This window comes from Myxocyprinus asiaticus, chromosome 7 (genome assembly GCF_019703515.2).
Source record: "Myxocyprinus asiaticus isolate MX2 ecotype Aquarium Trade chromosome 7, UBuf_Myxa_2, whole genome shotgun sequence".
NCBI classification, from domain to species: Eukaryota; Metazoa; Chordata; class Actinopteri; order Cypriniformes; family Catostomidae; genus Myxocyprinus; species Myxocyprinus asiaticus.
Genome location: NC_059350.1, coordinates 446,511 through 461,365, shown reverse-complemented (window position 1 = coordinate 461,365; position 14,855 = coordinate 446,511). Strand labels below are relative to the sequence as shown.

The window sequence follows — 14,855 nt, the reverse complement described above, 5'->3', positions numbered from 1 at the left end:
ACATACCCACAACCTCGACACATTATTATTTCTAATCTAAACTGTCGCCGGCTGCCTGAGGAGAGCGAGTCCTCCGCTGCGTGAGGAGAGCGAGTCGCCGGCTGATTGAGGAGAGCGAGACGCCGGCTGATTGAGGAGAGCGAGTCCTCCGCTACGGGAGGAGAGCGAGTCGCCGGCTGATTGAGGAGAGCGAGTCCTCCGCTACGGGAGGAGAGCGAGTCGCCGGCTGATTGAGGAGAGCGAGTCCTCCGCTGCGTGAGGAGAGCGAGTCCTCCGCTGCGTGAGGAGAGCGAGTCGCCGGCTGATTGAGGAGAGCGAGACGCCGGCTGATTGAGGAGAGCGAGTCCTCCGCTACGGGAGGAGAGCGAGTCGCAGGCTGATTGAGGAGAGCGAGTCCTCCGCTACGGGAGGAGAGCGAGTCGCCGGCTGATTGAGGAGAGCGAGTCGCCGGCTGATTGAGGAGAACGAGTCGCCGGCTGATTGAGGAGAGCGAGTCCTCCGCTACGGGAGGAGAGCGAGTCGCCGGCTGATTGAGGAGAGCGAGTCCTCCGCTACGGGAGGAGAGCGAGTCGCCGGCTGATTGAGGAGAGCGAGTCGCCGGCAGCGTGAGGAGAGCGAGTCGCCGGCTGATTGAGGAGAGCGAGTCGCCGGCTGATTGAGGAGAGCGAGACGCCGGCAGCGTGAGGAGAGCGAGTCGCCGGCTGATTGAGGAGAGCGAGACGCCGGCTGATTGAGGAGAGCGAGTCCTCCGCTATGGGAGGAGAGCGAGTCGCAGGCTGATTGAGGAGAGCGAGTCGCAGGCTGATTGAGGAGAGCGAGTCGAGTCCTATCTCAATACTCAGCGACAACTGGAAGTATTTAAAAATGCCCGTTTGTTTTGAGCAACCGGTCTTATGAGACACAACAACACTGACTCAACCAATGGCGTGAGTTGGGGGCAGTACTATCTGTTGTGTATTCAGAAAGCTGTTTGAAAACAACATTTAGTTTAATAACTGCAGCCTCAAGATGCTCAGAAACATATCAACTTCAATAATAATAGCCAGTAGAAAATTTATGAAATGTGAAATTATTAATAAAATATATATTTTTTAAAATCTCTGTATGACAATGTGAAAGTTTTAAGGTTGCAGTGATGCTGCATTTAATTTAGCAGCATCAGAAGTGTCTGAGGTGGATCACAGCAGCATATTTTAGCATATTTAAAAAAAAAAAAAAAAAAACACAAACACTTGTTTAAAGTGTGAAAACAGAAAGCGGGGGTGTAGAAACAATTTGAATTGCAGGGGTACATTACTAAAGTATTATCTTAAAGAATCTTCCATAAAGTGGTGGAACCAATATAGAAATATCTACAAGCTATTAGTTGCAACACCCTTAACAGAAACCATTAAATATGCAACACATACAGTTCTCTGTTAAAAGTGATTTATTATATTTAAAATTAATTTACAGTTTTGTTCCTAAAACAATATTGTCAATCAATCTTCAGGTTTTATTTTGTTCATGTTTAAAATCACACTGCTGTTTTAAAACCCATTTCATGAGATAATTAGAATAAAACTAGTATTTCAATCACATTTCACTGTAAATATCAGTGTGTTTTTTTTAACCCTATGATCCAGAGAGAATGAGAGAGAGACAGAGAGTGTTGTGGTTTAGCGGAGTGTTCTGGTTCTACAGCTGCTGGTCTTTGGTGTTCTCAGGTGGTTTTGTGTTCTGGTCTGGATGAATCCAGATTCCCACTGGAAGAACTCACAGCCCTTGTGTCGCCCATCACAGCCCTGCCGTCTGACGGGACAGCTGTAAAACACGCGGCCGTGATTGGGCCCACCGTTACCCACCGTCAGACGCCTGGCCCTGCGCCCACACGCACACAGAGGAGACGTTCTCTTATTGGCTGCTGAGGAGTGATTGACAGCGCAGGAGAGAGGGGGGCGGGACACACTGGGCGTTCTGGTGCTGACAGGTGGGTCAGCAGTCGGGTCACTGTACACACTAAATGGAGCAGCGCTGCGTCCTAACAAACGAGAGACGGGCCCGTACAGGTCTGTGTGAGGGAGTTTAGGTGTTTTAAAGAGACTCGCTGGTCTGGAGGGATGTGGTTTATGGAGGTTTGATGTGGTTTTGTTGGGTTCTGTGGTAGAGTGGCTTTGGATCAAAGGTTTTTTACAACTTTCAGAGTTTCTGGTTCTCAGAAGCCGGTCAGAATCATCACTGGATGAATCTGAGACAGACGGCCCAACAGCATCAGGCTCCGCCCCCAGAGGAACAACATAATGTGAACTAGGCTCCTCCTCCAAAGCCACATCATCATAGGAACTAGGCTCCTCCCCCAAAGTTATGTTGTCATAGCAACTAGGCTCGTCCCCCAAAGGCACATCATCATAGGAACTAGGCTCCTCCTCCTCTGTCAGTATGACTCCGTCTCTCCAGCAGGTGTCTAGTGTGTCGGGGTCATAGGTCGTGTCAGTCATTTTGGTGGTCAGTAGAAAGTGTGTTTGTGGGATGCTGACACACACTGGTTTGTTTGTGTTGAGGACAGTGTGTGGTGAAATGAGCGTCTGTGGTTGTTTATCTTCAGCCACCGATGCAGGACGAGTCGAGCGCTCAGAGATGTTTCCCCGCAGAGGTCTAGGCTTCACCACGGTCTGAGAGAGAAAGATGCTAATTTAGCACAACCTTACTGCTGCCTGAATGGCTGTGATGTGATGCAGGAGGTGGAGTCACCTGAGCAGGTGTGCACAGACAGAACTCACCCGCCTCAGAGACTTCGTCACAGTCAGCACACAACCATCACAAACCATCCGCCATGCCAGCATAGCCGTGTTCCTTGCGTCCACCAGACCTGAACACAAATACACACAAGTTTCACATATTTAGAGGTAGATCAATATATCGGATTTACTGATTAGTTGATGCTAATAGTTGCTTTTTGGAACTACCAGTTATTGGCAGAAAACAACTATTTGCTGTACAGGATTCCTAACCCTAATGTGGAGAGGATGCTAACTTTAGCTGTTCGAATGGTTAGAACAATGTTACAAAGTGAAACATGGGAACTGTTCAAATTTCTTCTTAATTCGCCATTTTGAATAAATGTGTGACGTATGATTCGTGCAGATACGAGTTTGTATTTTTGAGAGTTTGGGGGTGGGGGGGTAATTTGTTACTTGAGCATTCTGAAGAAGCTTTGTTTTTTAGTAGATATAAGTGTACTGCTCATAAAGTATTATTTAGCCTATATGACAATGTTCACAGATAAAAGTCTCACGTTACACAACAAATCTCTTTTGCCTGGTTATAACTGGGATTTAGGTTGCACAAACTGCATCTGGAATTTTTTTCATTTTGGATTATTCTTGCCTCTGTGTCTGTGCTTGTCACAGTAAGAAAAGATTAAGAAAACAATCGATTTTAAAAATGGATGAGTCACGTGGCGCCATGCGAGGGTTGGACATGTGAACGGCGAGCTCTGCGCACTTTGCTAGTTTTTCATACTTTTTATATCATAAACCGGTGAGATTCGATACACCCTGATCCATAACTGTTCTATGAAGACAGGATGTCAAAGAATTCAAAATCCTTGGGCTCTGGAGACATTAAAAGACACTTACATTTTACATGCATACAATATTTACATGCATACAGCAAGCGATGTCCTTCATAAAGTCAATAGAATGAGTAAGTCATTGTGTGATGCTCTCGATGCAGCTGAGTAGGCCTGACTCACTGAACATTCACTCGACTGCCCGAGGAAACTGAATGCCCCTTTTGTCTCTTTTTGTGCTGGTTCTGCCTAGCGGCTGAAGTTTGTTTTGTGGAATAACACTCCTTTGGGACAGTATGTGGATGAATCTGCATGTTCTTTGTGCTTATGCCTCCTATTGGATGGAGTTTGTTTTGTGGAGTATTTCTTGCAAATCATTAGAGTGATTAGGGCATCTGTTCCACTCATGTAACAGCTGAATAGGCCAGCTCACTGAACATTCGTTTGACCGGCCGTGGAAACTGAATGGCCTTTTTTTTATTTATGTATGTATATTAGAGGCCAACCGATATGGGATTTTTGAGACCGATACCGATTTTAGAGAGGGAAAATTCACAGATTACCGATATTGTGGCCGATATAGTTAATTTTTGAGCTGGAATGAAAACAGACCTTTTCTATGTGGATTGTGCACCGATATGACTGATGCAAAGGTACTCAGAAGGCTGCTTTCTTAAATATTTTTTATCAAAGAATATTTGACATTATTATTATTATACATTGTCAACAAATTCTAGAAATGAACACTGAGAAAATAAAGAATAAATAAAAATACAATAAACAGCTTAATAAACATCAGTACTGTATGTTTAGTATCAGTCAAATGCTGACTATTTTAATACCGCCGAGTCAAGAGTTAAACAGCAGCAGCGGTGTTACACCGTATTCTGCTATACAAGTTCAGGGGAAACTTTCAACGGTGGAAAACCAGACTTTTAAATATTACATTTTATAAACGACAGGAATTGTTCGGTTGAAGGGGGTACCAAACTGTGAATCCTGAACAAAACAGTTTGGTGAATACATGTTTACTCATTAGCTTTCACTCAGCTGACAATAATAGCCTAGTTTCCATCCACTATTTTGTTATCGGAAAAGTGAACATGCGTAAAAATTTTTGGTAAATTTGCTGTCTTCTTCCTGTTTCCATTCAAATGGCCTTTTATCGATAAAAATGGTGTGCGATGACGTCATGTCTAAAAAAACACTTTGTCGCATAAGTTTTGATTTAGCGCAAAAGAAATCTGCCCTGAAGTCGTTTCCATTCAGAAATGTGTGTTTATCGCTAATTCGCCTGCCAGTTTTTTCCTCCGAAGTTTTGGTAAAATGGGGAGAGTATTGAGACAATTCATTGAAATTAGCCAGCTTACTGTCATTTTAATTCACAAATAAATGCAATCAGAAGATGAGGAATTGCAATCAAAATGGAGCAGTTGCCCTTCTGATAGGACTGTAATATTGGTCCTGATGTTGTGCCTATTGCAGGTTGTCACCGGTTCCGACTCGAAAACGAATCGTCATGGCCCTGTTCAAGCTAGCATCCTGCACCAAGTAGTGGGGGAACTTTCGGTCTTAGTATAAGGATCATCCATCAATATGTATATGCTGTGTGCACAACTATTAAAGAAAAACTGATGCAGTGTAATATCAGTGTTTATGATACATTCCTGATTTTCAACAGGCTATTTTGAACAATCATCTAATCTAAAGCATCGCCATCACAACTGCATTATGTCCCGCATATTTGTCCAGCAACTTTTAATGACCAACTGAACTTGATTGTCATCTCAAATTAATTTTAACGTCATAATGCAATTTACATTTTCTGAAGAAGCTCAGCAAATGTGATCCGAGGTAAAGAGGGTTAGATAAAGTTAAAAGGTTCAAAAGCTCGTTTTCTGAAAGTGAACTCATTGGACAAATAGTTCTGATAGTTTATAGTCTTGAAGTGTAGAAAATGTCATTCAGCCGACTTTATTCGTCTACAGAACAGGGTACGGCTAATTTAAGTTTGTGTAAAGAAAAGGCATATATAGGTCTAAAAATATATATATATATTTTTCATTTGGAAATTTATTTTTTTAATTTAATGCATTTTTCGTTTGGTAGGCTAATTTATTTAATTTAATACAGGGAATTTTGCCAGCATTTTTTCAAAAGCTAAACAATAATTTTATAGAATTGGGCTATATGTTCGTGTTCCAAAAAAGCACACTGAAGCTTTTCTCCTAGTATTGTGTATTTATTTTAAATTTAAAACATATTTGTGCACAGGGATTTTATTTTTTTTTTTGTATTGTGGGCTAATTCCATGACTGCTGTCTATTATTTTGAATGGTGTGAAAAAGCAATTTTAATAAATAAACAGATGTCTACCGTGATTAATCACAAACAGTGGCCATTCATTTGTTCTCCGTGCACTTGTTGATGTGAATGATATGAGATATTTGTGTTGGCGCTCCTGGAAGTGTCATGTTTGCAGTGATCGGATCTTTATGCCGTTCAGATCAATCCATAATCACGTACAATATATTGGCTTTCAAGGATGTACACCTTGTCCTCATGATTAACACAGGCAACGATTGGGGTAAACTCTGTCATGTGACACTACATTTTTGCGTTAATGCCAATTGACAAAAAGTGTTTCCAAACCAGTTTTTCGTGACATTTGATGTATCAACATATAGATTATGTGCTAGAGTTTTTTCATCAGCTATATTTTGATGTGCTAAAACTTTTAATCGCAAAAAATCCTTGGATGGAACGTAGTTACTGAAAGTATCTATGTGATTAGCTAGTTACTTATGAGCTCGTTGTCACAGAGAGAAAAGACGGACGTTATTTATTTACCTTTCCAGCATTGTGGCTCAATTACTACATAACGTAGCGTGAAATCAACACTCATCAGACACAGTCCACCACTGCACCGTTGTCTGCTGAGCTGCAAAAAGATGCTCTGATGTTTCCCTTTCAATCTGCTACATTACTGACTGCACTGACAAACTATAGCTGACTAACAGCAAACAGATGTGATAAACATGAGTGACATGGTTGTCAGGGACAGGGTTAACGTTATATTAGTTATATTGAAAAGTGAAAATGATGGGGTCATTGTTTATTAACTTTCCAGTATGTATTTCACAAACTAGTTAACTTACCGAGACACCGTTTAACTCCGCCCTGTCTGCAGAGCCACCGTCAGTTCAGAGTCAGCTCTGTAAACAGGAGTCGGAGCGCACTCTGCTGGACAAACTACACTATGACACCAATTCTAAAGCATTGTTTCCTGCATTATATGTTCTGAAAAAAAAAAAAAATTCATATCGGTGCATATCTGTGAAATATATGCCAATACTGATATATCGGTGAAAGGCTAATATCGGCCGGCCGATATATATATATATATATATATATATATATATATATATATATATATATATATATATATATATATATATATTTTATATTTCCGCTAGAGGCTGGAGTATGTTTTGTGAGGAACACACCTTCGGGACAGTTTGGTGGATGAATCTACACGTTTTTTGTGTTTATCCTGCCTAATGGCTGGAGTTTGTCTTATAGATTATCTTCTGTTATGTAATTCTAACAAATTTTTGTATAGAAGCACCGGACTTGAGCAATTCGACAGCAAAGTTGTCGCAGGGGCTCTCGTAGGCGTACATGTTCTGTTTGAGTTTAGAGGGATGGACATCGGTTGGTGCTGTCATTCGCGGGGTCAATGCGCACGTTTTTCTTTCTGTTTTTTTGTTTTTTGTTCTGGGGAAAGTTTGGGGGTTTGATTGTTGCACTAATGTTGGAATGTGGTCTTTATAATTTTGTTTTTGACACAATCTATTTTTCCTAATGTGTCAAAATGTCAAATGTTAATATGAGTGGATTATCTCTCTCCACGTATAATGTGCATGGGTTGGGGCACCCCATAAAAAGAAGGTAGTTTATTTTTCTTCTTAAGTGTGAGAAATGTGATAGTGCTTCTTCAAGAAAGCTGAAAAATTTGGGAAGATATGGGGTGGACATGTTTTCTTTAGTGCTGGCTCAAGTAAGAGCAGGGGAGTCATTACACTGATAAGTAAACATCTACAATTCAAATGTCTCAAACAGATTAAAGAAATTAGGAAGAGTAATTATTGTTTTAGCTGTTTTACATTTTTTTCATCAGTCCATAAGATTTATTCTAGAATAGATTTTTTTTAAATATATCTAAGTCCCTCATTTCATCTGTTGTTGATTGCTCAATTGGAAATATTTTAGTCTCAGATCACTCCCTGGTGAGTTTAGAGATGTTGCCACATATAGAGAAAAAGAAATCATATAGTTGGCGCCTTAATGTATCCCTTTTGCAAAATCCTGATTTCCAACAAATGTTAAAGACTGAAATCAATGTATATTTGGAGACCTATTGGTCCTCAGTATCCTCTGTGGGCGTGGCTTGGGAGGCACTTAAGGTGGTTCTTAGGGGTCAGATCATACAGTATGCCTCATTCATCAAAAAATCCAAAGCCCGAGAACTTGTGGAGTTGGAAGGGAATATTAAAAGTGCTGAGGCAGAGCTGAAGCACCGTATGTCAGCTGATGACCTCAGAGAATTGACCCAACTGAAATACAGGTATAATACTGTTTTGTCACAGAATGTGGAGTTTTGGCTATTCAGGGCAAGACAGTCATACTTTGAGTCAGGGGAAAAAGCAGGGAAGCTTTTGGCTAGATATATAAAGCAGAGAGTGTCTTTTTCTACCATTCCCTCAGTGAAATCTGCTGGTGGTGAAATATTTATCTCGGCCATTGATATTAATAATGCTTTTAAAGAATTCTATCATGATCTTTATAGTTCCACATCTTCGTCTACTGATGAAGATATTAGAAACTTTGTGGAACCATTAGAACTCCCTAAACTGACGACTGAGCAAAAAAATTTCCTTGATTCTGAGATAACCTTGGAGGAGCTTGACGAGGTAATTATGGCCTTGCGAAGCCAGATGGCTTTGCCACTGAATTTTTTTAGATCTTATGCTACAGAACTGGCTCCACTTTTGTTAGAAGTTTATACGGAATCATTAAAGAATGGAAAGCTTCCGCCAACCATGACACAAGCCCGGATCAGTCTGATTCTTAAAAAAGACAAATATCCAAGCGATTGTAAGAGTTACCATCCAATTTCCCTGATCCAGCTAGACGTTAAAATATTGTCAAAAATTCTGGCTAACCAATTAAGTAAAGTTATGACATCTCTTATACATATAGATCAGGTGGGGTTTATTCAGGGCTGTAGCTCTTCTGATAACATTAGACGTCTCATCAATATCATGTGATCAAAGGGGTCTGGGTAGCTCAGTGGTAAAAGATGCTGGCTACCACCCCTGGAGTTCGCTAGTTCACAATTTCAAATCCCAGGGTGTGCTGAGTGACTCCAGCCAGGTCTCCTAAGCAACCAAATTTGCCCGGTTGCTAGGGAGGGTAGAGTCACATGGGGTAACCTCCTCGTGATCACTATAATGTGGTTTGTTCTCAGTAGGGCGCGTGGTGAGTTGTGCGTGGTTGCTGCGGTGGATGGCGTGAAGCCTCCACACGCGCCATGTCTCTGTGGCAACGCGCGCAACAAGCCACGTGATAAGATGCGCGGACTGACGATCTCAGACGGGGAGGCAACTGGGATTCGTCCTCCGCCACACGGACTGAGGCGAATCACTACACCACGACGAGGACTTAGAAGCACACTGGGAATTGGGCATTCAAAATTGAAAATAAATAAATAAATAAATAAATTCTCGCATTTGGACTCTGGACTTATTTAAATGTTGCCTCGAGCATATGGCTAAACCCAAAATTATGTATTGATAAGTCCCCTTTCTGCTGGTCAGAGTGGATTGTGAGGGGGTTACTACACTCGGTGTCCTATATGAGAGTGGAGTGTTGAGATCTTTTGAAAATATGGTTCAACATTTTGGGATTCCCAGATCTCAGTTCTGTAGGTATTTACAGCTGCGTACCTGCTCTGTACTATTTGTGGGAGTAGCATACACCCCCCTAAAGTGGCAGATACTCTGGGAGAGGTGATTACTGCTTTTGGAAAAGGTCATGAAGCATCAGTGTATTACTCCCTGCTAATTCAGAGTCTGGGGGACGGAGATTCAACTTCTCTCAAGAGATTACGGGAGGAAGATTTAAACTTGGTATTGGAGGAGGGAGTGTGGGCTAGTATTCTAAAAAAACATCAAGTCTAAATCTAGAGATGCAAGGGTGCGCCTTATTCAATTAAAAATTTTACATCGATTCTATTGGACCCCCTCTAGATTGTATAGGCTTGGTCTTAAAGACACACCCACCTGCTGGCGATGCCAGTCAGAAGATGGGGACACAACCCATGTTTTTTGGAGTTTTTTGTGTGATGTATTGGGCACTCAGATTTTACTTTGCCCCAGACTCTGTATTTTGGGCGATGGGGCGGTCATAAATTTGGGGGATAAACATATTAAAAATTGGGTTCTGACCAGTTTCATGATTGGCAGACAAATAATTTTAAGGGGAAGTCAGACGGAGCGCCATCATTCCCAGAGTGGTGTGCGGAGATGGGGAGGGTGGCAGCTTTCGAGGAGATGGCAAATAGAAGGCTGGGGTTTGGGGACTTGTTTGTCAGAAAATGGGATAATTATTTAACGTGTTTGGTGGACTCTCGTAGAGGGGATGGGGACAGAGAATACTAGTTTAATTATGCATGTTTATTATATATTTAATTTTCCTTTTGTGTGTGTGTGTGTATTATTATATGTGACCACAGGGGTGTTTGTTGGGGGTTAGGGTGGGGTTGGTGATTGGGGAGGGATATTAGTGGGGGTTAAATGTTAAATTCAATGTGTATGTGTTGTGTTTTTCTCTGTTGTGTACTTTTGAATCAATAAAAAAAATAAATAAATTGTAATTACAAGAATAAATTTTAAAAACAATTTAATCTGCCTTTTCCACCAGCCTGTTTATCGTATCGGCTAATTCCAATATCAGTTGACTAGTATTGTGTGTGTATTGGTGGCACTTTCCACAAGTACAGAACACTTTGATGCCCCATTACTGTTTTAAAATATTAAAAAGGCAGGAATTGTGTGTGTGTGTACCCGAGTGTTCTCTTCCTGTAAACTGGATGCCGAGGTCCATCAGAGCTCCTCTCAGTCCTTTGGGTTTCCTGTTATAGAAGAGCTGACAAACAGGACAATTACACTTGACACAATCCACGCACTGACCAGAGAGACACGCGTGTGTGTGTGTTTTTACCCTGTACGTGGCTCGCAGGTCAATCCAGCTCTTTAAAGCTTCAGGAACACAGATCTGCTTCCGTTTACACTCGTACAGCAAACACACTCCCAAATCCCAATCTACAATCACACACACAGCGAGTCAACACACATACTGTCAATCATCAGAACGAGAGGTCGACCCATAGTGGATTTTGCTGATACCGATAACCAAGCTGGTAGAAAAGGCTGATAACTGTGGAGTCAGTGATTATTTTTATTTCACCTCTAGAGGTAGCTGTTATACTGTAGTTATATTATCGGTCGACCTCTAATTAGAACAGGAAGTGAGGTTTGCTGTGAATGATTCTCACCTGACCATGTGACAAAAGCACAGGGCTGTCCAGAGGGGGCAGGGCCTTTACTGTCACTCTCAAAGACCACGCCCTTTTCCTGCTGGAGGCTGTGTAACCAGCGGATGAATCTGGACAGACAGATGTGGAGGGGTGGAGCTAACTCCACCTGATCCTGTCAACCAGTCACACACAGCGCATGATGAATGTCATGGAAATATCTTTAAATGATTGTTCTCAAGTGTGTGTGTGGTGTCAATATGATCTCAGGTGTTCTGGTGATTGATCACCTGTGTGATACCCGTGAGCTCTGTGCAAAACTCTGACAGAACAGGATGCTCCTGCGGCTGAACGTACGAGTGAAACTCTGACTCCACTTTTCCATTGGACACATTGAGCAGGACGGCAGGAAACTCGACTGTTGAGAGAGTGAAGATGATGAAAGACAAACACACAGAATGATGGAAACATGCGAGCAGAGAGTATGAGGACTCTTACTGATCTCCTGACCATAGTTGTTCTTCTCTCTCCAGCATGTGGATTCAAAATCAATGATGATCAGGAATCTGAAGTGCTGCTCTGTGAAAGATCAACGCGAGAGTGAAGGACTTTGTTTATATGGACACAAGAAAGCAGCTTATTTCGAGAAAGTGGCGTTCCCGTTTACATGCACTGTGTTCATGGTTTTCTCTTTACTCCTGTATACATGCAGCTCGGTCAGAAAGCAGCTTTCACTGGCGTTATTATGCTATCTGATTATGCGTAACCCTTCTATGTTACAGACCTAACCCTCATTAAATAAAAAATATGTTCCTTTATCTGAGCAATACAAGACTTGGTAACTTTTCCTCCATTTGCCATCTGAACATACAAAAAAATTGGGCTTGATTCGATAAGTCTAAGTGGTTGTAAAAAAAAAAGAAAAAAAAAGCACGACACCTTTGGTATTCGCGGTCAAAATTGACCGACCATTGAAAATGAATGGGAAAGACCAAAAAACATAATTTTTTTTTTTTTATCTGTGCAATACAATAAATCAGCCACAATGCAGAAAAAAAAAATAGACAAATTACAGGGTGAGACTCTAAAACATCCTCAGTGCAAAACATACACACTCACAAGAATGAACTGGTGAGACTATAACACAGAGTTTTGTTTATACATTTGTCAAATAAAACCAATAAATCAGCCACAAAGCTAAATATACACACTAAAAAAAAAATGTAGGCGTGACATGATAACACACACACACACACACACACACACACACAGAAGAATGAACTGGTGAGACTATAACACAGAGCTTTTTTTTTTTAACATTTGTCAAAAAAAGAAAAACAATAAATCAGTCACAATGCTAAACACACACTCAGAAATGAAGGGGTGAGACAACACTCAATGCAGAACACAAACACACACGCAGAGAGAGAGAGAGAGAGAGAGAACAAGGGCATCAATAAGTGGAGCTCTACAGTTATCTTTTGGTCATTGTTGGCATTACAAGTCATTTGTTGTTTTCCAGCTGATGACAACAATCTGACACACACACACACACACACACACACACACACACACACACACACACACACACGTTTGCTAAATACATTTTTACTATAGAAAGTTTGAAATTGCAAAATGTTTACTCTGATTCTTCTGTTTTATAATCTAATTGAATTGTCAGAATTTGCAGTTAATTTCTGTTTCTCGATGTTCATTTTCTTGACATTATTATGCGTTTACTTTGAGTTATTACATTTTTACGTTCGAAATAAATTATTGGTAGAAAAATGTTTATTCTGTGTCTTCTCTTTGTAACACCATGGTCAGGTTTGATTGCAGCATAATGACATTAACTGCAAAAAACTGACACTTCAAATAAATTTAAAATGCTAAACGTTGACAAATAATAGTTTGATAATGTCTAAATAGATATCCAAATGCATATCTTGTGATAAAATATAAAAATAGGTTACATCAAGTCATCAGACTACACAGTATGTGTCTACAGTCATCTACTGGCATGACATGATGTTCAAGTCATGTTATTTATATTTTATTCACCAGATGACAGCAATCTGCCTCCAATTTATGTCACATTCTTATATAATATCAAAAATTAGCTTATTTGTATTTGCAAATTAATGGTAAAAATTCGAAATTTACATGTAAATAAGATCAAAATAGCATAAAATCCCAAACGAAAATGGATCATTTTATTGTTCTTCAGAGAAGAAATGGTATCATTATGACCATAAAAAAAATTAAAAAAAAGGTTTACACCTTTCCGGTCAAAAACGACCAGGAAAACCAAAGGGAGGTGCCCTTTTTGAATACCATAGGAGGGTTAATTAACCGACAATATGTGTGGTTCCTTTATCGGTGTAAAGTCATAAATGCTGTATGAATAAACCGGTCGATATGGGTTGATGTTTGCCCATTACCCTGATTTTGCACTGCATGTGCACACCTTTACTGACATTCTTAGTGGCTCATCCAATGTGTTCAGGTTTTGTGCTCATGAGTCTTCACGGTTTGATGTAAAAAGCAAAGAATAACGTGATTATTTCAAATCTCATGTAAATGCAATTTTCGTTGTCTGATTTTTTGAATAAGCAGATTTTTGGGAGTAATCAGTGTATTGGTGTGCATGTAAACGGGCTGAATGATGAATGAACACATGAAATGAAAAGTGAACGCAAATGTGTCTCACTGCACACAGACTGCTGCTGACGTGTCTCACTGCATGACTGACTGCGCTGTCGGATCAACCCCAGTTTCCTGAACACACACACACATGCACAACATCTCACAGTATAATGACATATCACATGAAAATATAGAATTTACATATAATATCAGAGTATAGTGTTTAAATAAAACAGGGAGAGAGTCATGAAACCTGTCAAGAAAATATACTGGTCGTATCATAATGAACACCTTTGTTGTGCTGCTGTAATTAGAATTGGGGTGTAAAATGTGCGTAATGAAAATAATGTCACAATGTAAAAATAGCCTTTTCATTAGATTATAATGTTTAGATGTTATATTAGAGTTATGTAAACACAATCTCAAAGTGTAGAGTTTGTGATATAAAGAGAATAAATACAATATTAGATGGTTTCTTACTTCGCCAGACTCTTTGTTGACATTCTGCAGCAGGATTTCACACATGCAGGAAATTTACATTCGAGTTTTAGTGAAATCAGCAGAACTGGACAACAAACGAAACTAATAAAACTAATAACACAAACACTCGCGCAACTTTTAAATGTTCCGCGCACTGACTGCATTTCCGGTGTTATGCTGACAGTTTCCGGTTGATTCCTCGCGTCCTGTGACGTATCTCTAGGCGGAGCCTGTGATTGGTCGAGGAGTCCCGCTGGAGGACAAAGTGTAGATCAGAGAACACACGTGTGTTTGTAAAAGTGTTATAGAAGTGTTTTAGAAGTGTTTATATTGTTATTTATTGACACACACACACGCTATCAGAATTTATACTATATGCACTTCATCAGAACAGCGCATAACAGCAAGTGGCGGTAATCACTGTTAAATTGCGTTGTGAAATAAGTGGAGCCAGAGCTCTTTAAAGGAAACACCCCGGCGTTACATCTTTAATGCGTTTAATCTTTAATGCAGTTATATTTAATGCGTTACATCTTTAATGTGGTTATATTTAATGCGTTTAATCTTTAATGCAGTTATATT

At 40.4% G+C, this 14,855-nt stretch overlaps 1 protein-coding gene across 2 annotated transcripts; it reads right to left on the bottom strand.

Moving 5' to 3' along the window:
* Window positions 1-1,423: 1,423 nt before the first annotated feature.
* On the bottom strand, window positions 1,424-14,488 carry eri2 (ERI1 exoribonuclease family member 2). 2 transcript variants are annotated; one of them, XM_051703776.1, is made up of 9 exons: window positions 14,274-14,486; window positions 13,858-13,925; window positions 11,646-11,726; window positions 11,438-11,565; window positions 11,169-11,322; window positions 10,835-10,935; window positions 10,678-10,759; window positions 2,760-2,848; window positions 1,424-2,651 (listed from the first exon to the last, which is right to left on the bottom strand). In XM_051703776.1, exons 1-9 carry the CDS (start codon window positions 14,435-14,437, stop codon window positions 1,659-1,661), a joined length of 1,860 nt encoding a protein of 619 aa, XP_051559736.1. In that variant the 5' UTR covers window positions 14,438-14,486; the 3' UTR covers window positions 1,424-1,658. The 2 variants fall into 2 exon arrangements, with proteins under 2 accessions (XP_051559736.1, XP_051559734.1); XM_051703774.1 differs by having other exon boundaries at window positions 10,678-10,935; window positions 14,274-14,488.
* Between the last annotated feature and the right edge of the window lie 367 nt (window positions 14,489-14,855).